General features: G+C 44.4%; 1 protein-coding gene across 1 annotated transcript in view; it reads right to left on the reverse strand.

The window, feature by feature from the left end:
• Positions 1-21,780: 21,780 nt before the first annotated feature.
• Positions 21,781-27,384, reverse strand: part of Asb7 (ankyrin repeat and SOCS box containing 7) — a 34,317-nt gene continuing 28,713 nt past the window's right edge. Inside the window, exon 6 of the mRNA XM_070043143.1 lies at positions 21,781-23,051. Within this exon, the coding sequence (XP_069899244.1) occupies positions 22,912-23,051 (140 nt within the window). The 3' untranslated portion in view covers positions 21,781-22,911. The remainder of the gene's footprint in view (positions 23,052-27,384) is intronic.

Consider the following 27,384-nt stretch of genomic DNA (forward strand, 5'->3'; position numbering starts at 1 on the left):
TTATATATAGTTTTGCCATTATATCTCTTCACCATTATTCCATGCTCTGAGTAAATGTGTCAGTTTTTCTTTAATAGTTTTTTATAATCCTCTTTGGTAGATTTATTCTTATGGATATTGCAGAATGTTTTTCACAAACCTAAGTAGAATTTTTTCTATTTTCATGTCTAGCTGAATATTGTTGGTATAGAGCAGGGCTGTTTGTTTTTGTATATTTACCTTGTATCCAGCAAGCTTGCTAAATTTTCTTATCAATTGTAGGTTACAATTGGTATTTGGGGTTTTGGTACATAATCAACTATGCACTTGCATATAGACAATTTTGTCTTCAGTTCTGATATTTGTATTTCATATTTTGATTTTTATGGTTTATCTTAGTGATGAAACACATCAATTATAAAGTTGAATTATAAGCCAGGTGCTGGTGGCTCACGCCTAGAATCCTACCTACCCAGGTAACTGAGATCTGAGAGTCATGGTTCAAAGCCAGCCCAGGCAGCAAAGTCCATGAGATTATTATCTTTAATTATCCACCAGAAAGTGGCACTGTGGCTCAAGTGGTAGAGTGCTAGTCTTGAGCTGAAGAGCTCAGGGACAGTGCCCAGGCCCAGAGTTCAAGCCCCACAACAGATAATAAATACATACATACATACATACATAAAAAGTTGAATGACAGTAGAATATAATATTTAAAACAGAAGGAAGAGGAGGTGTGGCTCAAGTGGTAGAGTACCAGCCTTGAACACATACATACACATACAGATACCATCACCACACCACACACCGCAGACATTAAAACAGTTCTTCATATATTCACATTGGTTTGGATACTTTCATTTTTTATTCTAAATCCTTCTATGAAGCCACTTTGACTTCTTTTAGCAATTTTCTTCTGACATTTTCAAAATTCCTTCCTTCCTTCCTTCCTTCCTTCCTTCCTTCCTTCCTTCCCTCCCTCCCTCCTTCCTTCCCTCCTTCCTTCCTTCCTTCCTTCCTTCCTTCCTTCCTTCCTTCCTTCCTTCCTTCCTCTCTCTCTCTGTCTCTGTCTCTGTCTCTCTCTTCAGTATGAGGGCTTACAGGGCTTCTCATAGTCTCTTAGATTTTTTTGCTCACAGATGGTGCTCTACCATTTGAACTACACCTCCAGGCCAGCTTTTTGCTGGTTAATTAGAAATGGAGTCTCACAGACTTTCTGCCCAGGCTGGCTTCAGATGGTATCCTCTGGATCTCAGCCTCCTGAATAGCTAGGACTATAGGCTTGAGCCACCTACACTAACTTGCTATCTTTATTGGTTAGTGATATGCTTAGGTTGACTATTTCTAATTTTTAGGTTAAGATATGATCCACTGACTTATTACAGTGAGCATAAGTATTTAACACACTCTCTCTCTTTCTGTCTCTCTCTCTCTTGCTCTTGCTCTTGTGCCAGTTCCAAAGCTTGAACTCAGGGCCTAGGTACACACACACATACACACACAAACACAAACACATCACATATATTCTCATAGTCCTAATATGACCTTATTACAATTCACCAATTTTCATATTCACATAGTCATAAATATGCAAATTGTATCTGTGAGTGATATACAAACACCGGGCATCCTTCATTCGCTGTGCAGCTTTTCTTTCTCCTTGGCTTCCAATTTTTTGTTTTCTTTCCTTCTTTGCTTTCATGTGCACATATAATGTTACTGTCTTGTTTTGCTTAATTATTCATTAACATCTCTGAGTAGACTCCTCTCTCAATTCATTTAAACAAATCCAACATTCTCTCTCAGTTTTCTTTCTCATTTGAAGATCTATCATCTGTGGCCTTGGATCTTCCTATCCCCAATGTGAACAGGTGTTATCATTCTGGACATACTAAAATTTCAAAACAACTCAACTTTGCCTCACACACTGTGTTTTTTGCTCACTCATTTCTCATTTCCCCTAGTGTGTGTGTGTGTGTGTGTGTGTGTGTGTGTGTGTGTGTGTCTTTTGTTTTCCAGATTGATCCCCTGCATTAGAGAGAAGAAAAATGGTGAGAAGACTGTCATACTGATGGAAAAGTCTTCTTGTGAAGAGAGAAACATGAACAATTAGCCCAAAAAGGAGAAAAAAAAGGAGTTAGTGAAAGAGGGAAAATGTGGTCACCCAAGATAAGGAGACAGAGCAAAATAGAAGAGGGACGGGGGTGGGGGTGGGGGTGGAGAAAGTTCCCGAAGATCACACATGAATGAACTGGTCTTGGACAGAGAAATAACTTCCCACAACCATCGTCAGAGGGAAGCTTGAAAGACAACCTCCATTTCTGGGAATTTGGCTGACGAGATTATTTGAGTCAACTCTCCTTTTGCAACCAATTAAATGTACCAGATAAAATAGATGAAACATTTTTTCTCCCCAAAGTGCATCCAAAGGCTGGCTAAATATTAGATTTATGATATTTACCATTTGACAGTCAAAATGGACCCATTAACAACAAATTCATATGTTTCAATCCAATAGTAAGGACTCAGAGAAAGAAGGACCCCAAGAGAGAGCAAGAACAATAGTGGCGTTGCTTTTGCTCTGAGGGAACTGGCTGAGCCAGTAAACTTGAACTTGGGTTAGTCTTTGATAGTGAGGAGCCAAACCTCAGTCTCCGGGAAGTGTCTGGATCATGAGAATTCAGACCAAGAATTTGTACATTGATGGAGTCTTAATCTGATGGGATTCTTGGAAAGTAGTAGATGATTTTGCATATACATGGGGTCTAGAGGGAGGAAGGTCACTGTGGGTGTGTCCTTAAGAGATTGTGTCCCCCTGTTTCCCAGCATGAACAGCTCTGCTCCATTATACCCTCCACCATGATGCTCTGCCTCACTACTGGCCCCAACGTAATGGAGCCAGCCAACCAAGGATTGAGGCTTCCAAATTGGTCCTGGGCTCCCTTATCTCAGGTATTCTGTTGAAGTAACAACAGGCTGATTAACTCAAGCTGAAAAAGCTATATCCTCAGCATAAGAATGAGTCAGGAGTAATCTCTTCTTGTTCTAGTGAGGGAATGAAACAGCAGCTGCTAAGGCCCTGTTGCAGAGCAAACCTGACCACAGTCCTGCTCCAGCTGCCCAAATGTCAAAAATATTTTTAAAGCTTAAAAGAATTAGGTAACTCAGGCTGGGAAGGTGGCTCAGTGGCAGAGTGCTTGCCTCGCATGCATGAGGCCCTGGGTTCGATTCCTCAGCCCCATATAAGCAGAAAAAGTGGGACGTGGCTCTGGGGCTCAAGTGGTAGAGCCTTGAGCTCAATTGCTGAGGGACAGTGCCCAGGCCCTGAGGGACAGCGCCCAGGCCCAGAGTTCAAGCCCACAACCGACCAAGAAAAAAAAATTTTTTAAAAAGGATTAAGTAACTATAAAAAGTGACATCAAAATAGAACCAAATGGGTATTAGAGGGAAAGAAAACTAGTAAAATGTTTAACTCAGTAAGTAGGATTTATAAAAGATAAAGAAAAAGCCAATTTAGAAATTAGAATTTAGAAATGGGAAGCTAGGTCTGTTGAAATCACATAGAAGAAAGCAGTGAGATAAAGAAAGTTGAAGGGATACAGGAAATGCAGAGAAAAGACCAAAGTTCACAAATCAGAGGCATGGAAGGGATGGGAAGAAAGAGACAAAGTCAATACTTGGAGAGCTACTTCCTAAACAGTTTTCAGAACTGAAAAAAGTTTGGAAATCTGTTGGAATACATAACAAACCCGGTCTTGCTGTCAAATAGTTGAGGGTATTAGAAGGACTTGGGGAATTAAACATTTTATTAAACAAGAATCCTATCACCCCACCCCTTCGTTAAAAATCTAATGTCATCGCGATAACATGCTACAAAATCAGCCTCCATTCTGGATGGGGCTCAATGGCTTTCAGCCCAGCTCACAGGGCACGGGAGAGATTCTCTGGAAACAGCAATCTTAGGGTTCCTCTGAATTATCCCCAGAGAGCCATGAGACTTCATTTTTTAAAAAAAAAATCAGTATTTTTGTGAAAATGCGTAACTTCCTCAGAGCCCAAGGAAGAAAATCCCGCTAGGTTTGGGGCGCCAGAAAAACTTCACATTCTGAGTCTTGTCATGAGTTACAATCATTGTTCTGGGAATTTTCTCAGAGGTTAGTTTTTTTTTCTTTATAAACAAAACTACATATCATCCTTGAAGCTGTCTGATAGCTGGAATGCAAGCAGTCATCGCCCCTTTTCCTGGCCAAAGACTGATGCCCATGGTCCCTAAGATTTTTCATTTTCATCCCCCAGTGGGATGCTGCTCATCCAGGACCTCTCCGACCTGCCCCTCGATAGCTCACAGGTGGACCTCAGAGAGCTTCCTTCTCTCTGCCACAAGGCTGAGATTTCTCTCTGCCTAAAATAAATGAGGGCCAAGTTCATTGAGATGTCTGGCTCAAGTATCCGCATAGCTGGTTACAGCATGTTCCTTGTTTGCAAATTAACCCCGCAGTAAAGTTTACAAGATAAAGTTTGATGACCTCTTGGATAAAGACATGCAGACTCAGAGACAGTTTAAACAAACTGAGCTTTAAAAAAAAAGTCTCCCAGTCATCTTTCTTCTAGCTTCTCTCCATTTCCTCCTCCTTCTTTCCTGTTGGGAATATCAGAGCAGCAGATCCTTTTAGTAGATAGCTTTCATTCCCCACTGCTATGGTTTGATGTGGCCCTGATGGGAGAGTTTGGTGTTCAGTGTGGTAATGTTTACAGGTCACAGGACTTTTAAGAGGCGGGCTCTAGCGGGAGGCCTTTAGGTCTTTGGGGCTAATAATGTAGTTATTTGTTGATTTCTCAATCTTTCCCTCTGGCTTCCTTTCTTACCATGTGGCCTGTCCTTTTCATGTACCCCACCCACAATGACACGTTAGTGTCGTGGGGCCATACTGTTGGCAATTTCAGCTCCCAAAACTGTTGGATAAGATCTGTACATTATCCAGACTCGGGTACATTATTACAGTAACGAAAAATGGACTAACACACCCACCTGCCTTGAGCAGAGCCCCCCTGTTTCCCTTAGAGATTGGTGAGGGGGCTGTGTTCACTTTTGTCTTATTACCAGTGCCGCCATTTGTACTACTGAGTTCTTTCTCCCACAGATACAAGACTGCCTACAGCACAGCATGAGAGGAGGTAGGCGATGCACAGGCATGCTCAACCCCCTTAAGAGTCTGCTGTCTTCGGTGTCTGGACCCTCTCCTTCTCCTTGATCCTCAGCCTTCAAAGACTTCCCATTATCTCCAGGCTCAAGGCTAGACTTATTCTGCTGGTTTTCAAGGCTTTCCTTCATCTGACCCCAGTAACTGTTCCAGGACAACTTCCAGCACCCCGCACTAGCTCTCTTGGTTCTCAGGCTCGGGGGCACAGGGTGGTTGGGAATGTATGGAAACAGTTTTTGTTGTCTCAAGGATGGGGGTGACAACTGGCATTTAGTGAGAATGATCCAGGTATGGCCATCACTCTACAGCTCCCAGGGAAGTTTCACACAGAATAACGGGCCAATTCCCACCCGACCCCCGATGCCAGCAGTGCCCTGTGGACAACCACTGCTTGGCCAGGTGTCAGTACCTCACACCTGTAATCCATGCTACTCAGGAGGCTGAGATCTGAGGAGCTCAGTTTGAAGCCAGCCTGGGTAGGGAAGCCTGCAAGACTTTTATCTCCAATTAAGCACCAGAAAGCCAGAAAAGGAGCTGTGACTCAAGTAGTAGGGTGCTAACTTTGAGCACAAAAGCTCAGAGACAGTGACCAAGTCCTGAGTTTAAGCCTCAGGACCAGCACACATGCATGTGTAAACACTCACACACACACACACACACACACACACACACACACACACACACACACACACACACACACACACACACACACACCCCTAAACAAACAAAATAAAACACTGCTTGATTCTAACCAGACTTGTTCCCTTGCATTCATCAAACCCATTTTGTATACGCACCACTGCTGCTTCACCCTACCTGGTAGCTCCTTCTTTTCCTCCCCATGTCTCTGAGTTCTACCCATTCCATCATTCCGATGCAAACAGTTCCTCTAAACTAGTAAGCCACCATTAACACAAGAGTTAGCACAAAAGGCTGTTGGGCAATGGATGAAGATGCTGGCTGGAGTCACAGATTCAAGTTTGGGTTTCACTGTGTCATTAACTTCAGCCTTGTGGCCTGGTGAGAACCAGTTCCCCCAGCTATGTCTCTTTTCCTCAGAAGGTTCTGGAAGGGTTAAAGGCTACTAGGTAAGGAAAAGTGCCTGGCATCGCCTGCCTGTAGGCATTCCATTTGAGCTATAATTATTTTAATTCCCTTCCACATAGTAGTCTTTTTTCAATAAAGATTTGTAGAGCAGCTGTTTATCCCAGAGATCATCTAAAAGTTCACCATGTAGGCAGAGATTCTATTCAGTCACAGGAAGTGTCCTCGAAGAGGAGACCCTCACCCTCACCACCCCCACACACACATGAGGTAACCCCCTCCAAATGACGAAGTCACAGCACATGCCTGAGGAAACCACTGTCTGAGGGCTGTGTACAGCCCAAGCAAGAGGTCAGAGGAGAAATGGGCGCTGTAGCTTGCTCAGGGCAGTGTTCTCCCATCAGATGTGGATACGGGTGAGAGGTTGCGCCCTGTGACCCGGACTTCAGGGCCAAACCACTTCCGGTTCCTCTCAGCTGCTCCCTAGTCACTGTGGCTGTGTATGGATGAAACTGGAGTCTTTCTAGCTTGGCTTTGCACTGTGTTCTGGGAAGGGGAGTGTCTCGTGGTGGAGGAAGGGCTTCGTTGCACACGTATCTGAGGTTGTGAAGGGGACACACATATCCAGGGCCGTGTGTAAGGTTGGCAGATCATTGGCCTGAGGTCAATTGAGTCTCTGGTCCCTCTGAGCCTGCTCTTAGCAAATCACAAGGGACTGGGCTCATCAAAGCTGAGGGCGTAGTCAATCAGGAGCCCTTAAGAAAGGAAAGTGGGGTGGGGGTGTGGGGGGGAGGGTGGGTGGAAGGGATGGGAAGGGGAAACAAAGGAGGAGGCAACAATGTTTGATAAAAAATGTATTCATTATCTTGCCCATGTAATTGTAAACCCTCTGTACGCTATTTTCACAATAAAAAAAAAAAAAGAAAGAAAGGAAAATGGTGAGAATACACAGGAAGAGGTGAGACTCCTTCCTGACAACTTCTTGCTTTCCACAGTAGTCTAGAAAGATCTATAAAGAGGTGGCATGGTTTGGGCTGAAATTGAATCACCATTACAAGCAGATTGGGAGGAACTGGGCCTTTAAGAAATACTTAGGTCATAAGGACTCTTCCTATGCTGGATTAAAGCTGCGATCATGGGACTGGATTAGTTATCATGGGAGTGGGTTGTTACAGAAATGGGTCCACCCTCCTCAGCTCTCTTGGGTGCCCGATCTGCTCTCTGCCCGTGCAGTTGGCAGCCTCCTGCCTTCTGTCATTGGATGATGTGACAAGATGGCGCTCACCAGATGTGACACTTTGATACTGAACTTCCCACTCTTCCAGAACTATAAAAAGAAATGCTTTTCTTTACAAATGACCTAGGCCTGTAGCGTCCTGTTACAGCACTGACAAGAGCATTCCAAATGCCATGGAGACCTCTTGTGGGTCCCCGGCATTGAACGCACACCAGGAAGTGGTCACAAGCAGATGCAGCACAACAGACTGATAGAGCAGATGAAGCATTTTGGAAGGAACCAGCACTTGGCTATGGAAGTAGTACCCAGGGAGGTGTTTGGCTCAGGAATTACTTGGTGAGTAACAATAATGTTCATCAAGTGACTGGAATTGGCTTCCCAGCGGCTGTCCCTGCAATCGTTGGCAAAGAACACCTTAGATAGTGTTTCTTTTTCTTTTCTGGAACATCTGTCTTCCCTAGAATGCATCAACCTCTTGATCTATTTGCTCTTCAAACTTGGCCCATTTTGAGGATGCACGAACATTATACATCCTCTCTACTAAAACGTCCCTCTGGCACACAATTCGGAATGAATTTGAAAGGATCCAAAGCCAAGATATACACCCTGGCTTGGAATCTTTATGCTAAAGTGGACTCCACTGGGGACACATAAACTAAGATTGGGGTATGGGGCCATTTCCAAAGAACTTCCCTGTTGGGGGGCCCCCTGGTTTCTGCAAGCTGAAGAAAAGCAATCTAATTACAACAGAACAATGTCATTCATGCCGTGTAATTCCTCCATTTGCCCTGGGATCTAACCATATTTACCCACATTATTTCTTCCAAGAGCTTTCAAACATTTAAAATACAGCCAGGTATGGTGGCTCATGCCTGTAATACCAGCTACTCAGTAGGTATTATATGCATGTTTATGTGTATGTACATGTGTGTGTGTGTTTAACATAAACAAGATAAGAGTCACAGCATTTAGAATCTAAGGGAAGGAATTTTCAAGTGTGTCTAACCAGCTCCAACTCTGTGGATATCTCTTGGACTATTTGTTATTCCATGGTTGGACTGAGAGATAAAGCATGGAGAGAAAAAGAACATGGAGGGAGAGACATGAATGGAGACAGGGAGAGACAGAATTGAGGAACCAAATTCCCTCTACGTACAAAAAATGAGCAGGCCTCCCCAGGCCTTCCTCTGAGTTCCCAATATCCTCCTTAAAACAACTGAACATGGGCAGTTAGGGAAATCAAGTCAGACAAAGTCCCAAACCTCACTACCCCACATACCCAGGAGCTCCGGGAAAGCCCACGAGCATTTCCCAGCCTCTGCAAAGGGCCAGCGGTTTTGCTCATCAGCGTTTTCCTGGGGTAGAAACAATTCTTGCCTGTTTAATCCTTGAGAAGACCAGTAATCACGCCGCAATGCCCAACTGGCTGCCTTCAGTCAGCCAGAAGATACACTGCCAAGAATGCTCAGCCTGGACCAGCACGGACGCCCGTTGCATCTCCAAGTGTTCACAAACACTGAACATGGGAGAAGCTCATTCTTCTGGACTTTCCAGTCACCTATCCTAAGGGGGGAGAGAGAGAGAGAGAGAGAGAGAGAGAGAGAGAGAGAGAGAGAGAGAGAGAGAGAGAGAGAGAGAGAGAGAGAGAGAGAGAGAGAGAGAGAGTTCTGACACTGGGGATCGAACTCAACTTCAAGCCCTAGCTTAGCTTTTTTACTCAAGGCTGGCACGCTATAGCTTGAGCTTTTCTCCCTCGTCCTGCTTTTTGCTGGGCTGTTAGTGATAAGAGTCTCACAGACTTTCCTGCTGGGGAGGATTTTTGAGCTGTGATCCTCCGATCTCAGTCTCCTGAGTGGCTAGGATTACAGGTATGAGCTACCTGCAGCTAGCTGGGAAGGTCAAATTTATACAACCAAATTCACACCTAGAGAGATGCATAGGGAAAGAGGGGGAAGAGCCACACACCCTCTCCAGGCAACACGGGGAGAGAACGTTAAGGAAGATGTAGAAATCCTTCACCTGCTCACATGGCCTGCTTCATGGATTACAGTTTGAGGGCATCTGCTCATCTGAAATGGGCTTTTGCCAAGATGGATGATCATCAGCTGTCTTAGGAAAGGTGACCTGGAAATGGAGCAGGAATGTTGGTGAATCATGATTCGGTCACGAAAATCTGCACTAGACAAATCACTTTGCAGACGCTCAAGTCTCAGAGTGTGGGCACGGTCAGCCTTCATGACGAAGCATCAGCAAGCCCCAGACGTTCCTTGAAGATTCTCACGGTCCAAGGCAATTGTGGGGAGCATGAGAGTTTATCTCAGCAACAAAGACAAGAGACCTAAGACCAGAAAAGGAAGGATTCCAAGTCTCTAATTCTAGGATCCTCTTTTCAAATACCAAAATAACTAGCCAAGATCGAGAAGCTGTTCAGTAACCAGAGCTGCACTCAAGGAGGGAGATGAGAGGCTCTGATTCAATGAACCTGATCCAGGTGAATTCCACCTGCAGCCTTTTGGTGGTTACATGGAGCTAAGAGTTTCAGATTTGTCTGCCTGAGCTGGCTTTGATGCAATCCTCAGAGCTCAGCCTCCAGAGAAGCTAGGATTACAGGTGTGAGCCACTGGTGCCCAAAATTTTTATGGCCTTTTGGCTGACATGTTTGGTGTTGGGAATGTTTAAAGCCAGGAAACATGTTGTCCTTTGAGGAAGACTAAGAACTTCTGGTCTGCACAGTAGGATGACAATAATGTCCCGTGCTTTTCCAGTGTTTGAACACATGGATGTGCTTATCTCATTTTGAATACTACACAACACACACATGTAAGGAAACATCCTATGAGACCCCCTAAATATAATGTTTACATAACAACTTAAAAACTTTACAAAATCAAAGGACATAAGAAGGTAATTTGAAGTCGGTGTCTGTGGCTCATGCCTATAACCATAGCTACTCAAGAGGCTGAGATCTGAGGATTGAGGTTTGAAACCAGCCCAGGAGGGAAGTCTATGAAACTCTTATCTCCAAAGTAAAGTTGTTGCTCAAAGTGGCACAGAGATAGTGTTGAGCGCAGAAGCTCAGGGACAGTGTCCAGTGCCCTGGGCTAGTATAAAAAGAAAACAAAATTGAGTTATGTACATTCACCTGGCTCCAGGTGTAGTGGTGACATTTACTTTGTAAGCATTAAATTGTAAAACCCCAAACACAAAGGTTTAAGAGATTCCATACAGAACCAAAAGGCAGTGAAAATACTAGAAATGCAACCAAAGGGTCCAGGCAAATGCCACCATGACACAGGTCCTGGAAGGTGTGTATCTCTAAAAATATCGCATGGTGTTCCGTAGATAAAGACAAATATTTTATGATCATATGAGGATCAGATATCATGGATCCTCACGGCCCCCATGGTATCAAATATATCTGTCTGGCTGGATTCGAGTATGTTCAGTATGTCACTCCACGGGACGGGAAGCTTTCCTGTCGAAGCCATAAGTTGCTACTGAAGAAATCTGATTGCAGAATACCATGGGTTACGTTGGGAGCAGTGGGGAGCCTCACTGGACCTGGTGCTGAGGACACACCTGACATCAGATGACCTCCATATACTCACTGTGAACATGCCAAAAGCTCTGCAAGCCCAAGAGGAGGAGAAATGGAAAGATTCACAGGCGGAAACAAGAGCTAAGTGAATGACAACCAGGAAAAAAGGAGGATTGAAGAAACCACAACAGGAAGACCAGGAGAAAAACCAATAACAACAACAACAACAACAACAATAATAATAGGATTTAGCTCATGACTAGTTTCCCATCTATTTACTTAAGAAAACCAAGCTTCCATACACTCAGTTTTCTAAAGGATTTTATTATATACTTTTCTAACGTAATCTGCTACCTTTGTGGTGTGTGTGTGTGTGTGTGTGTGTGTGTGCGCGCGCGTGTGCGCGTGCACGTGCTGATCCTAGGGCTTAAACTCAGGGCCTGGCCACTGATCCTGAGCTTTTTTCCCTCAAGCGTTGTGCTCTACTACTTGAACCACAACTCTATCTCTGGCTTTTTGGTAATTTGTTGGAGATAAAAGTTTTACACACTTTCCTGCTGGGGCTGGCTTTGAACTATGATCCTCAGATCTCAGCTTCCTGAGTAGCTCAGACTACAGAAATGAACCAATGGTGCCTGACATTGCTGCCTATTTTTTATGATCGGAAATATGCTGATATACTTAGTTTATGAGTACCTTTTTTGCTTGTGTTGTTAAAATAATCATGGCAACGGTGATAATGATTTTAAAAACACCCATAGAGACACAGGCATCTTGAACAGATTTTGGCTCGCGTATTAGAGAATCAACAAGGCATAACTGTGCCTCTTGGGCAGTGTGTGTGAGGAGCCCCAAGGAGAGCTGTCCACACAAAGCCACCAGGTGGGTTTCCTGGGAGCTTGTCCCCAGAGAGGGCTCCCTGACCCCAGAGGCTGGGTGGGTGAGTCAGGTGACTCTACCTCCCAAAAGGACCCTGTAATTTTCAGTTGACTAAATGGGAGGGGGAAAAAATCAATACGCGAATCACCTTTCAAGTATTTAATTTAATTAGACAAGAAAAATGAGGCTTCTTTCAAAATTCTTCCTCGGCATTAACTTCTGTCACATAGCAGCCCAGGGTAATTGGGAAAAATGAAGCAATGATTATGGAGGCTTAAGCTTATTTATCACAGCCGGTGCACTTTCACAAAGTGAGTATGCTGGTGTTAAACCCTCTGCCCGAGAGCTCCAGGCCCTGCAGTGTCGATTCTGAGCCCCCTCTCTAATAAGCCATGGTTGTGGGGGGGTGGGAGGGGGAGGAAGGGCTTTGGTAATGGACACACAGTGGATTGGAGGAACTGCGTTGTTCCTAGGTAGCCGTTGTTTCCCCCCCCCCCCTTGCCCAGTGCATCTGGAATGTTAGGTTCATATAGAATGGTCAGGAGCTAGGGTCAGGGCTCTAGCTTCCTTAATCCTGGGCAGATGACCTGCACAGAGCCATCGATGTCACCAGTCACCAGAAAGTGGGACGTTAGGTCCAAACTTCAAATGCCCAAGTCAACAGATCTCGGTCTGAAGCGCCAGAAAACAAGCAGCGCTTATCTGTGGAACAGCCTTTTACCGGGAGCCAGGTGGAGCCCTGTGCCCTCTGGTCCACGCACTGGTCACCTGCCCTTTCTCTTCTCTTCAAGTCTGACACGTAGAAGGCCTTTCCTGACACTAGTCTTCTTCCACTGCCAGCTGGCAGCGCTGGTACAACGGGAAGGGCAGAAAGGAGCCTCTCCACATAAATCCGTTCTCACATCTCTGTGTTCTCCACTAAAACTAAGTTAACATCTCCAAGTACCAAGGGGATATTTCTCAAGACTCCATCTCAACCAGTGGCTGGGCAGGGTGGCACACGCCTGCTCTTCCAGCTACAGGAGAAGCTCAATGGCTAGAGACAGTGGTGAGCGTATCCCCGTCACCTCCAGCAACATAGGAGAAATCACAAGGAGGAGAATTACAGTCGAGGCCAGCCCAGGGCATAAAATGAGGTAGAGTGCCAGCCTAGCAAGTGTGAGGACCTGAGTTCAAATCCCGTACCAACCGAAAAACCAAGAACAAAAAGGAAAAAAGGAATGAGATACTCTGTGTGGGGCGGGCCTCAGACTTCCTGGAGCAGCAGCATCTGGTGCCAGGCTCCACTCTGAACCGAGATGATTTGGTTACGCGGGCAACATCGGCTGAACTCCCGCCATCCCCAGGCTGGCCTCCAGGGGCCCAGAAATGCCTTGGGGGAACTCGGACTTCTGCTAGATGTTTGTAGCGGTGTGTTTTCTATCTGCTATAGACATGGGGGGGGGTGATCTTAGGGCTAGATCCCTGGCAGCCCATGCCCTGGCACATGGGAGCGGAGGCAGGAAAGCCTCCAGGCTGTCTGTATTAGCATTTGGCATATATGTGTTATTTACAAGCTACAAAACAAAGGCTAATTACAATTTCCACAGAGGAACAGGGCTGCAAGTTACCAGTCTTGTCTGTGCCCAATGTTAGTTAAGTTATCAGAAAAGACAGTAGGAGACATGAAGGTATGGCCATGGCTGGTGGCAGGAGAGAGCTGTGGTCTCCGTTAACATAACACAGTCAGTCAAGGCTGGCCTGTAGCGTGAGATTCATGAAACACGGGCCCTCTGAGACCCACTGGAGAGAGCGCTAGCAAACCTGCACAGGTGCGTGGCTTCAGGACCATTTCATAGTGATGGTTGGATTTCTCCTCTCCTCTCCCCTCCCCTTTCCTCTCTTCCCCTCATCCTCTTCTGTCTTCTCTTCTCTCTTTTCCCTCTTTACCGAAGAATCTAAATGTTCTAACAGAGAGGGCTATGTGTGGTTCCCAACAGTCCCTACATCACCAGGGAACTAACTAGAAACCGGGACTCTTGAGGCTCCACCCAGATCCATTGCAGGCTGGGAAGGGATACAGGGATGTCTGAACAGCCCACCCAGGGCCCCCACTGCTCACTCACATGCACCTGCACTAATGGATAAAGAACAGCACCCTAAGTCCACATCTCCCTCCCCCTCCACTTTTTTAATGTGCTGGTACCGGGGCTTGAACTAGGGGCACAGGCTCTCAAAAGCCAGGTACTCAATGAGCAAGGAAGCCCCAGCCAATTGACTTCCAGACCGGATGGGACCCCCATGAACAAGCTCTGGAGAAACACAGGCAGGGGAGGCTGGGCATGCCCTGTAAGAAGCTCTCCTGTGCAGCCTAGGGTTGGGGGGTAGGGGACCCTGAGGCTCCTCCCAGTACCCTTATCCTACCCCGTCCAGGGTGTTTGCACTGATTTGAGGAATCTTTTTCATATCCTGCTTCTGTAAAGATAGGCTTTTGCTAAGCAGGCATTTTATTACTTCCCATTAAAACAGAAGGTGATTAAAGCACTTTTTAATTTTAAACAATTACTAAATGGAGCAGGAAGCAATGGAATCAGATAATCTCGGGGTAGGGCCCTCTGTTTTTTTTTTTTTTTTTAATTCCAACACCCTAATAGCTTCCTAAACATCAAGCATTTCCACGAAGCCAGCCAGAGATGCTTAATTACAGGCTCCCAAATGTTTCTACGGAATTCTCAAAGGAATCATGAGGATCCTTGGGTAATAGAGGGTTTGGATATGACATGCCAGAGCCTCTGTACCAGCCCTTTTATCTCCATGCACAAAGGTGCCCAGAAGAGAATGCAATGAGTTAAATGCCCGGGGGGCGGGGGGGGGGGGGGAGCCGGGTTCAGGGAAGAGGCAATGGGCCGAAGGAGTGAACTCAGTGCCAGCATTCCTTCCTTCCTCCTCTCTTCTCCTCAGGACTGCCCAGGGGCTATGGCTGCCCTGGGCTGGTTGCACAGTCCTCCCAGCTGGTGGCACCTAGATGACAGCAGTATCACCACTGCATGGGCCGTCTTCAAAGCCCTTTGTTTGGAGGCTAGGCATCGTCACCCCAGGAGCCACAGGGTAAAGGAGAGGGCCATAGATCAGCTTCCTTCCCCCCTCAGCTGCTGAGAACCAAGCACTGGGCGCAGGGCTGGAACTCAGGGGAGGTGGGGGTCAGGGGCGGGGCTTCATCCACCTCAAGGTGCCTGTGAGAAAGCTCACCTGGACAATGTGCAGCCCCAATGTGCTGGCGCAAAGCACTGCAGAGCCAAGGGAGGCCAGAGCCCTCAATGCTGCCACAAACGTGCCCACGTGAGAGCTGACCAGGGAGTCCATCGCCCAGCAACTGTGGGGGGCCACAGGGCGGAGAGGGAAGGGGGAGGGAAGAGGAAACAAAAGGCGATCCTACTGGGAGGACATTGCTCACCCGAGATTGGAAATCCCTGCGGCAGGAGGCAGGGCTGCGGTCACTCACGTGGACCTGACTCCCTGCAGGCTTCAGGCAGCGCCAGGAGGAAGGGTCAAAGGCCACTTGGAGCAGAAGCTCTGGAAGGTGGGGGACAGCTCCAGGGTCTGTTCTCCAGGAGCTCCTGGCCTCACAGACTTAGAGCAAATGGTTTAAGAACAACAGTAGTAAACTGGGCGCTGGTGGCTCACGCCTGTAATCCTAGCTACGCAAGAGGCTGAGATCTACGGATCACGGTTCAAAGCCAGCCCAGGCAGGAAAGTCCATGAGACTTTTATCTCCAATAAACCACTAGAAAACTGGAAGTGGCGCTACGGCTCAAGCGGTAGAGCGCACACCTTGAGCTGAAGAGCACAGGGACAGTGCCCAAGCCCAGAGTTCAAGCCCCATGACAGACAAAAAAAAGAGTAACAGTAGTGGCCAGGCACAGATGGCTCACGTCTATAATCAAAGCTAATCAGGAGGCTCAGATACGCACTCCTCAGTTTGAAGCCAGGCTCGGCAGTGAAAGACTCATCCCCAATTAACAAAAAATGCCGGAAGTGGAATTGTGGTTCAAGTGGTAGAGCATCAGCCCTGAGCAAAAAAAGGTAAGGGGCAGTGCCCAGGCCCTAAGTTGAAGCCCCAGTAACTGGGGTACATGCATACACACACACACACACACACACTGGGGTACATGCACACACACACACACACACTGGGGTACATGCACACACACACACACACACACACACACTGGGGTACATGCACACACACACACACTGGGGTACACACACACACACACACACACACACACACACACACACACACACACACACACACACACACACACACACACACACAAAACCCAGCAGTAGTTGGCCGAATGGCAATAATTTGTTCCTTTACCTAGACAGAAAATGACTGTAGCTGACATTTAGGCATTCTTCCAAAATGATATGGAGCTTTATTTGTTCCCAGGTAAAGAAGGAAAAACTTATCAACTCAGAAACTCAACTACTACTACAAAGAGTGTCTGTGTCTCTTAGATGTGCATGTCCTTCACTAAAGAGTTAAGGGGGCTAAAGTTACACAGGAAAAATCTAGAAGCCCTCTAGAGAAATCAGCAACAGTCAAGTACAGTAAGTCCCTGCCCTTCAAGTGTTATTTTCTGGTAAAAAAAAAAAAAAAAGAAAGAAAATGAAGCAATGACCTGACCTGTAATGATGGGAGGAAGAAAAGCAGCATTAGCTCAGGCTTGCACACAAGACAAACATGCCACCTGACAGAGAAAGTAGGAAATGGATGCAGATGGGCTCAGCCAGATTTCTCAACGTTAACTGAATTCTGCTGTCCACAGACACTTTCTCTCTGGTTGATCAGACTGTGTGTCATGGAAAGGCAAAATCATTTCTTTACAGGATACAAAAGACAGGACATTAGTATTAAGATAATTTCTAAACACACACACACACACACACACACACACACACACACACACACACACACACACACACACACAGCATTCCAAGTGAGGTCTTTAAGGTGCTAGAATCCACCAAGATTTAATTTTATACAGACACATAATTATTATAATTACTGTTTTCTTGTGCCAGTCTGGGGCTTGAACTCAGGGCCTGGGCACTATCTCTGACCTTTTTTTTTTTTTTTTGGGTCCAGTTGTGGGCCCTGAACTCTGGGCCTGGGCACCGTCCCTCAGCTCTTCAGCTCAAGGCTAGTGCTCTACCACTTGAACCACAGCACCACTTCCGGCTTTTTTCTTTTTTGCTTATGTGGTGCTAAGGAATCGAACCCAGGGCCTCAGGCTTGCAAGGCAAGCGCTCTACCACTGAGCCACCTTCCCAGCCCTCCATGACCTTTTTTCATCAAAGCTAGTGCTCTACCACTTAAGGCACAGCTCCATTTTTATTTGGCGGGGAGATGGGGTGTTAATCAGAGATCAGTCTTCAGGAGAGGGATGGGGTGTTAATCAGAGATCAGTCTTCATGGAGTTTCCTGCCTGGGCTGGTTTTGAAGCATGGTGCTCAAATCTCAGCCTCCTGGGTAGTTAGGATGGCAGGTGTGAGCCACCAGTGTTCAGCTTGTTTATTGATTTTTACAATAGAACCAAACATCTGCTTGATCAGATCCTTTACTTCTTGTGGCTTGTAGGTCTTCAGGATTGAACAATCATGCAGCTGGGAGATCCTGTGACTGAAAAACAAGACAGGCCAGGCAGAGCTGAAGTCTCACTGCAGGGTCCCTTAGTGTAGAACTCTCCTTAGGATGGCAGGAAACCAAATGCCAATAACAAGGCTGATTTTGTTGGTACCAGGGCTTGAACTCACGACCTCATGTCTGGCAGGCTGCAGCTCTACCACTTGAGCTACACCCTTATCCCAGGCTCAGGGTTTTGTTTTCACACAGAAGAGCTCTTTAGAACACTTTATGTTTTCCAGTGTGATTTAATAAGCGGCATATAGAGGAAAAAAAAAAAACCATGTGCCAGCTTGACTCTCTTCAGTGACCTGATAGGTAGTGACAGAAGTACAAATGATAATAGTTTAAGAAAAACCATCTTCCAGATGCGGAGGTAACAACGCCTGTAGTCCCAGCTACTTAGGAGGTGAACATCAGGAGCAAAGGAGAGCAAAAACCCCTTATTTCAACTAATACCAACTAGGTTTGGGGGTATATGCCTGTCATCCCAGCAATGCATACTACCCAGAGAATGTGAGAACTTACTCAGAAAGTAACTAAAGCCAGGCACCAGTGGCATATACATATAAAACCTTTACACCTCTGGAAGCTGTGATGTGTAGAAGCTTGGTAGAAGCCTAGGCAACAAAGTCCATGAGACTCCATCTCCTAAATAACCAGCAAAAAGCAAGGCAGGAGTGTGGCAGAGTGCCAGCTGAGCTGGGTGAATGTGAGGCCACCATTTAAACACTAGTGCTGTTAAAAAAAAAAAAGAAAGAAAGAAAGAAAGAAAAAGCCAGGATGTGGCTCAAGTGGTACAACACCTGCCTGGTCAAAACAAAAAGCATCTTTGTATCTTAGGAACCTACAACTCTGGCCTACATCGCAGTGTCTGGCCATGTGTTTATAGAGCCCAAGTCTTTATTAGCATGTAAACTCAAAAATTCAAACATCAAAATTGGTAAAGCATCATTTCTTCCGCTTAGAACAGTTACATAAATACAGGCAGATAATTAAAAAAACAAAAAAAAACTGCTTTCTTTTTATCTTGGGTAAAATGAGATGGTGATACTTCTTTTATTGAGTAGTTAATCTGTTTTATCAATAGCAAGGAAACTATTCTTGTAAATTATCTTTCAGCTGAAAAAACAATACCCTGAAATCATGTTGCAAAAGAAATGACTTTTAGCATTTCCAAGCAACAGAACGCTTTTACAAAGCTGAACTCCCCCAAGGACCATTACAAAGTCTCAAAAGTCCCAATCCCAATCTTGGCCTTTCATTGGTGCCAAATATTCCTAAGTATGTGATGAGGAAGGCTGCAATTCCCCACCCCCTTCCCACACAGGGTGCTGAATGCTCAGTGCTCCTTTGCCCAGGCACATCAGCATTCAGAGGATGCGGTCTCTCCTGAATCCAGTTGTACTTATGGTTATTCAAAGATGTAAGAGATCCAAGTTATTTTGCTTCTGTCTCCTGAAAGCCAATCAACTACCTCAAATGCACTGCTGTGATTGCACTGGCCTTTCCATGTTTAGAATCCTTGTTTGTTCAAGGTGAGACAGGTGATGAATGTGGCCCAAGATGGCTCCATGCTGGATCTCCAGGCGTGAGGCATGTGATCCTAGCTACTCAAGAGGCTAAGTTTGGGAGGATCATGGTTTGAGACCAATCCCAGGACAGAAAAGTTTGTGAGACCTCTCAACATAGAGGTGGATGATGTCATACACACCTATTATCCTACCTAAATGGGAAGCCTAACACAAATCTGCTATGCCCAGGACTATACCAGGGCAGGAAGTGAGACTGTGCACCTGAAAAACTAGCCAGCATTTTAAAATCAGGACCAGAGTGTGGCTGAGTGGTAAGATCACCTGCTTAGGGAGTACAACATCTCAAGAGTTCAAACCCCAGGACCACCATGACCCCAAATAAACCAAACTGGCTTTTGCCATGCAGGGTGGTACTGTTTGCTGTACCGCCAGTTCTTAGTGATCCAAATGCTAATAACTGATAAGATTTCTTTTTTCATCAGGCAGTTGGAAGTAATAAGACAGACTAGAAAGAAACTACGATTCCAAGACATTTTAAAAATCAGATTCAAAGTGTCTTTTTTTTTAATTCAAATTGACCCAAAGCAAAACATACATTACAAAGGCAGAACAAAATAAGATTATGATATAACACACGGGGCATTAGGTGAAAGCTAAATTTGAAGGCAGACAGCCGTATTCCAATCACATCTTAGGCTAATGAGCAATTCTGCAGGGAAGTTTAAAATTTCAATTTCGTAGGGTCCACTCTGGCCATTAAGCTCCACACTTGTGTCTATTTCTCGGGGTTTGAAACTGGTGACAAAGCCATGCTACTAGCCTCCTTCACGTGCCAGGTGTACACAGAATTTGCTAGAATTCACTGAAATGCTGTTCCAAACATGACTGATAATGAACTAAAAAAAGAGCAGAATGATCAAGTACTCCAAACTACAGAGCATGGGTTATTCTGTCCTAAGTTGTTTAGAAATATGGAATTAAATAGTCTCAAAAAAAAAAACAACCCACAACACTTACTCTGCTATACATTTATAAACACAAATATTTACAAAAGAAATAAACCCCTTTGTTTGCAAAAGATGAGTTTTGGAGTTTGTTAATGATTATAATCTTCTATGAGCTGGTGTCTTTGGTGTACTTTGCCAAATACAGTTTTATAAAAATTTAGTGCTAGACTTAAGAAATTTCCAAAGAAACACTGAAGAGTTGGCAGCAAGATCTGATAACGGGATGAATGAACACTGTGTTCAAAATTCTGAAAAACCCAATTGGCTAATTTCCTGAAAATAGTTGCTCATACCACTCATGTGACCAGAACAGAATGTGTCTCTGCCAATCAAATTCCAGTTCAAGTGCCAACCTGCCAGATCACCTGTGTGAATGCCCCACCATTACCAACTGTACGACATTTCCGTTGTTGTTAAATACAGTATGATTGGAATTTTTATTCACAGCAAACATAAAACATTCTTTTTAAGCTTTCAGATAAATCAAACCTCAGAACAATAAATAATGAAATTATACACTTCTTCATTAAATAGAATTTTCAATTTTAGGAAGAGCTCTCATAATTTTTTTTTTTTTTAAGTCACAGCAGCAATATAGAACCAAGAATTTACCTTGATCGGATCTTTTTACTTTAAGAGCTGACTCAAACTCAGTGGCTAACTTTGTTTGGAAACCTCTGAATGGCTGGGGAGAGAGTATCATTATATGATATAGTAGCTGAATAAATCAGTAACACTTATTGGCATTTGTGGAAAGAAGGCCTGGACAAATGGTCCATTGATTAAATCAGTGCTCAGAGTGCAGCCCTAGGCACCATCCTGCTTCCTGTCTTCCTGGGCTAACAAGTCCATTCTGGCCATCCCATGGTCCCTAATGCTGCCAATGTGTCTAAGCTCTGGCCTGGGTCTTGTTCTAATGGACTAAAGGGCCCTCTCTAGAGACAGCCATTAGGAACAGGTCAGACCGCCCATTGCTACCCCTCAGGCTCCAGCTACGGTTTGGGGGTGGTGACAAAATGAACACCTTTGCAAAAAAGGACCACATCTGTCATTCTCCAAATAACTCCCGGCCTGTTCGGCAACACGTGGTGCCTGGGTACAAGCAGATGGGGGCAATCCTGATGCCAGGTTTGAGCTGTACAGCCAGGAGAATGGTTCTGCTGGATGGGACCAGGCAGCACGGAGCAGGCTCCGCCCCGCTGTGGGCCGCCCGTAGCTGGAAGAGCTTTTGCACTTTATGACTGATAGCTAGCAATTCAGACAAGAAAAGGAGGAGCCCTTCCTAGGCCTTGTAAACTTTGGATAGCAGATAAACCAATGGCATGTGACTATTTGGAAGTTTTCCCCAGCCCGAAAGATAATGTGGGGACATCAGGAACTGTGAAAGGAACCGAATGGTGACTAAAGCATGGAGCCCATATCCTAGAACCTTCTCCTCTGCTTACCGAAGCTCTAGCCTGGCCATGTCTACGCTGCATGCACCCACCCAATCAGCCCCTCCAAATCAAATAACTGTCCTCGAGAGCTCCACTGAACCTAACTGTAAAACAGAGAGAGACTATTTAGTTAGCGTATTAGGAATCAGCCAGACTTTAAGAAATGTGCACCATTAGAGATTTTACCCTTAATAGAATCTATGTATATATGTATATATTACCAGGGAGAAGGAAATAAAAACACCAAGAAACCACTTCAAATGATTTAACCATTAAAGCCAAATGGTTTAACAAATAGCCTGGGCTATTTTTAGGGTCCATTCAACCATCAGAATATGCTATTCAAAGGGAAATAAAAGACAAGGTTTAAAATGGTCATTGTAAGAACATAGTCTGGGTTCTGTCAGGGCGACCAAAGTGCTGGCCCCGCTGTGCCGGGCCGGTGGGGAATGAGGAAGTGCCAGAGAAAAACATGAACAGGAGACAGCGGAAGGAAGTGTATTGCACTGGGTGATTAAAAAAAAACAAAACAAAAAAAACCAAAATACACTGGCTTTATAAAGTTATTTTCTTTCCCATTAATTTCTTTCAAAAGTACAATTCAACCAGAGACAGAAAGTCACAACACCATGTCTCAGAGTAGTGTCTTACAGTTAAAAATAATAATAATAATAAATTAAAAAACAAGAGCACACCAACAGGAAAAGCCGAGGTACTGGGTTTCTGTCATTGGAAAGCTACATTAGAGAGGACAAAAATAAAGAAGTTTGAAATAGCCAATCTGTCCTCGATTCAGAATGAATAAAGTGACTGCCATGACTTTTAAAAACTTTTCTTGGGGTGTTTTTAGTATGTAACCTGGGAACCCAACCCCATCCCTCCCCCCACACTCCCTAAAATCGACAGCAAACCTTGGTAAGTGTTCTGCTGGCTTTTAGTACCGCACTCACAAATAAAACCATAAATGTGTAAGGATAAAATTCTCCACTCCAAACCTAACATCACTTAGGAAGAAAGAAATCAAAACGAAACAAAACGCAATTTTCCTAAATGCAATATTGTATAGAAAGCTTGGACCTCATAAACTTGGACCAAGAAACCAAATTAAGACCTTCAAGCATGTGGTATGTTTATATATATAGATATGTATGTATGTATGTATATATATATATATATATAAAAATCCCCTTCTCCGAGGAAAACCAACGAGCTGAATAGACTCCCCCCCGCCCCCCGATGTGTATACCTGCTTTCTGACTTCATTGCAAATCAGAAATTGCATAGGATATACTTTGTGCAAGGCAAAAAAAAAAAAAAAAAAAAAAAAAAAAAAAGCGCCTTTTAAGTATCTGGAACATGAACTCCTCATCTTGCTCACAGTTGTGGCCTGTCAGATATCATCAAATTTGTGTTTTAAGTAGTCCTTCATGACCTTGGCGATGGGCAGTTCGTCAAGTAGCTTCAGGTTTTGAAGGCCTATACATTGTCGAATTTTAATTCGACACAGGTCCTGTAAGTTTCTGGGCTGTCCTAGAAAGACAGGGGAAAAAAAAAGAAAAGAGGAAAGAGTTACAAAGCATCAGATTTAAGATAAGCTCTGAAGGTGATGACGGAATTAAGACGCAGTATTGAAAGTGGGCTCTGAAGCTGTGGGAAGAGCCGCTTACTTCACTGGGAGTCTCAGCCTGCGACTAGAACCGCTCGTCCCGCTTCCAAGCCTGCGTTCTTCCCACTACAAACTGAGAGTGCTGGTCCTTGTCTTGAGGCGTCTAATAATGACATTAGCTTCTCTGAGAAAATGAGTTCTCTGGGCCTCCATTTCTCCACTTGAACAATGTGGATGAATGAGACTCTCTCGACCATGAGCCCTTTCTGTTCGAAGACACTGAAGTGTTGACACTTAACCATTATCTTGGAGTTTTGCCAACAGCATCGGCCTACCTGTTCACTGTCAGCTTGGACAGAGAAGAATCCTAGGGGGGCTTGGGGCCAGGGGTGGCGAGGGGCTACAGGGGGAGTTTTACAAGGAACCCCAAGTTAGTCTGAAGTTGTGGTACTGTGTATCCACTTCCACTGACCATTAAACCCCACTAAACCTCAATGAAAAATTGGCAAAATTCTACTGTAATCCTAGTATTCAATGTCCTTATATGTGGAAATGGAACTTGGAGAACTGAGAGGAGGAATGAAGTTGGAGGAGATGGAGGAAAGAATGGAAAGGGTGACAGTAAGAAGCCCTGTAACTCATCAACTGACATGCTGAATTGAAACCTCTTTGTGTAACTACTAAAGGATAGTTACAAAATAGAAAAAGGAAAAACAAAACAAAAAAACCTTACATCTCCTTTCAAAGGCCCTGCTTTATAGATCAGAACAATGCAGTGACCACAAACCACAAGCAAAATTCAATAATGCTTGAATATTTGGAGTTACATATGGTGTGCTATTTTATTAAGTGGCGATAATAATAATAATAATAAAACTGATTCATTGTGTCCTCTGTGCAATGCACTGTTCTAAGCTCTTGACATACTCTCTCTCCTTTAATCAATTTATGAGGGAAGTACTTTGATCAGCACCCCCATTTTACTGACACTCTCCGAGAGCTGAAGTAATAACTAAGTTAACCAGATGCCAGATTTCAGTGGCTTTCCACAACATTTTGGTCTTACAATCTCTTCATGCTTAAAAAAAAAAAAAAAAGATTGAGGAATTAAAGGAAGCTGGATGTGGGCTGCATCTCCGAATAATGATCATAAACGAAATTAAAACAAAAAAAAAATCAAACTCATTTCAAAGTAGTTCCAGGAATAAATTCATTGCTTGTTAAATGAACACACTAGTCTAAAAAATAAGTTTTCTACAAAACCAGCCCTCCCCCGCCCAAAGAAAAAAATCTGGTGAGAGGAATGAGATCCTTTTCACATTTCTGCAATGCTTCCTAATGTCTGGCCGAAGATAGCTGAAATTTCTCAGGTGTTTGTGCATTTAGTCTGGTGAACAAATCACATCAACTCAGTGCTAAAAAAAGTCCACTTAACCCTCAGGAGAAAAGCAATGAGAAACAGACACATCATGTCTTAGCAGGACTAAGGAAATCACTAGGACTCTTCACAGGTACCCTAAAAGGTATAAGGGGCCCCCGAGGCACTCAAGGCCACAGGCTGAGTGTCGTCCTTCTTAGGACTCTTGCTGGTTCTCAATTCTAGAAGGCCACCTCAGATTCGCCATCACAGAGCCCAGAGTACCTTTCCTTAGTCTCTGCAGTTACGTATTGGGAGATGCTACATTTACATATTCAGGGCTTCTTCCTCCACGTGACATGGTCTACGAGGGCAGGTCCTGTCTGACTCCCTTGTCCCACATAAACCAGTTGTCTGACTTAAGTCCTCAACAAGTATTAATTGAGCCACTGAAGACTTAAAGCTTAAGAGTATCAAACCACCAATGCACTGCAAAACATGCCAACAGCAAGTAGTTTCTTAATCCGTTTTAAATTATTCTCCATCGCTATTCGTGGAATACTACTTTAGGATTTACCATAGTCATCATTCAGTACGTGCTTACAGAATTTAACCAGCAAATCCAAACTAGGATAGCAATGAGATGTGATTAAGAATCTGATTTTCTTGGGAGACAGTGAACAAACGGGGTGATGTTACCCAAAAGAAAATTCCAAAAGGAAATGCAGCCCTTACCTGACATAAAATGAACCCCTCTGTACATCACCTTAAGAATAAAGTTTTTCCTCAAGAATCTGATTTTCCTAATAAGTGGCAGGTTTATATGAATTAGATGTGATTGTCTTTCTTCTTCTTTTCTTGAGGGAGTGGGGGTTAAAGAATTTGATTTTCCTAATAGAAGGCAGGTTCTTTTCAACTATAATTTTAACAAAATGAACCACCAGAGAAACCAGATGAGGCTAAGTTGACATATATTAAGTACCCAGGCATGTTTAAATGAAAACATATTGTCAACTAAGTGGTTGAAAAATAAAATTATCAGAATTTGCTGAGCTAAGGTTACAAGGAGGAAAGGAAAGGTTATGTACTGGTGGAAATCTGAAAGGTCTTGCTTAATGGCCTCTGTTCTTCTCCAAACGAAACCAAAATATCTCCCAGTCCTGGTGCCTGCTGCTTGGTATCCATGGTCCCTTACCATTTCATGAGTGGCAAAGACTCGTGTGAGATCAAGACTGGTAAGGATGGTAATGATTCCCATCACGACATAACCGATTCCCTGGCCGTTAGTATTTCCTGACTTCTGTAATTCAGTGGTTTAAAACGACCGAAGATTCTTTTACGTATTTTACATCTAGGCTCCGTGCAGTGTTTTCTAGAGCCGGCTTCTCCCTCTGCAACATGGCTCACTTCAGATGCCTGGGTAGTTAGTCCTGGCTGGGCGCTCAGTCAGTACTGTCCAGGTCTAACTACTGGAATGCTTTTCTCAGTGGATATTGGGGGCCTGAAATACACTGGAATGCTTGGCTCAAAGGCACTGTGGTCCTCCTTAAATATTTGGGGGGGGTATGCGATCTTTCAAAGATTTCTAGACCCTCTGTAGCAACTGTCTGAAGAATTATCTTTAATGATAGATATATCATAGTGATTAATAATCATCACCCCTGGAGCCAGACTGCCTGGGTTTGGCTTCTGGCCCTAGCCCTACTCATAATCTGTATGATCTTGGCTGACATACTGAGCCTCCTGCCTTGGTTTCCTCATAAAACCAGCACCCACCTCAAAGGTTTCTCAAGCACGAAATACAGTTAATTCTGGTACAGTACTGAGAATGGAGTCACGCAAGAATGTTTCAAAATATTAATTGCCAAGCAGTTGTATGGATGTTTACTTTCTGTTACCAGAAAAGCAGAGAGCCTCCTGCCTCAGGGAAGAGCTGTGATTTTCCATTATGACAGCAGGGAAAACACAGCCTGATAGCTACGGAGGGCCTGGTCATCCAGGATCGGGAAAACAGTCCAGACCCATGGATGGACACTATATTCTGTCAATCATTACAAGAAAACAACTGGGCAGAGACTGTTTAACAGCATAAAAACTGTTCAGTGTGTTGGGTGCTGGTGGCTCACACCTGTAATCCTAGATACTCAGAAGGCAGAGATTTGAGGATCCTGGTTCAAAGCCAGCTCGGGCGGGAAAGTCCATGAGACTCTTGTCTCCAATAAACCACTCAGAAAACCAGAAGTGGCGCTGTGGCTCAAGTGGTAGAGCGCTCACCTTGAGCCAAAGAGCTAAGGGACAGCGCCCAAGCCCAGAGTTCAAGCCCCATGATCGACTCAAAAAACCCACAAAAAAAACCAAAAACCTCTTCAGTGATGCAGTGAAGGTTGGACTGATAGGTTCTCCATTTACATAGATGTAACTATTTGTCCTGTTTTATGCTAGCACTGTTGAATTAACAGCAGGACAAAAAAATATATAGGAGGAATAAGGAAGGACCAAATTATTTTAAGTACTATTAGCAGATGAGCTCAGAATTCTTTTCCCAGGAATGGCAGTGTAGGAGTATTCCTCAAAGGTGTCCTTATTTCTTTTGCTTTTCAGTCCTGGGGTTTGAACTCAGGGCCTGGGTGTTGTCCTTGAGTTTTTTCTTGTTGCTATTCAAGGCTACTGCCCTACCACTTGAATCACAGCTCTAATTCTGTTTCTTTTTTTTTTTTTTTTGGTGGTTCATTGGAGCTAAGAGTCTCATAGACTTTCCCGTCTGAGCTGGCTTTCAAATTGCGATCCTCAGAGATCTCAGCCTCTTAAGCAGCTAGGATGACAGGTATGAACCACTGATACCTGGCTTTGTTTTTTGTTTTGTAAGACTAAATCTTGTTATATAGCCAAGACTGGCCTCC

The sequence above is a fragment of the Dipodomys merriami genome, unplaced genomic scaffold (assembly GCF_024711535.1).
Source record: "Dipodomys merriami isolate MVZ:Mamm:240054 unplaced genomic scaffold, mDipMer1.0.p SCAF_33, whole genome shotgun sequence".
Lineage (NCBI taxonomy): Eukaryota > Metazoa > Chordata > Mammalia > Rodentia > Heteromyidae > Dipodomys > Dipodomys merriami.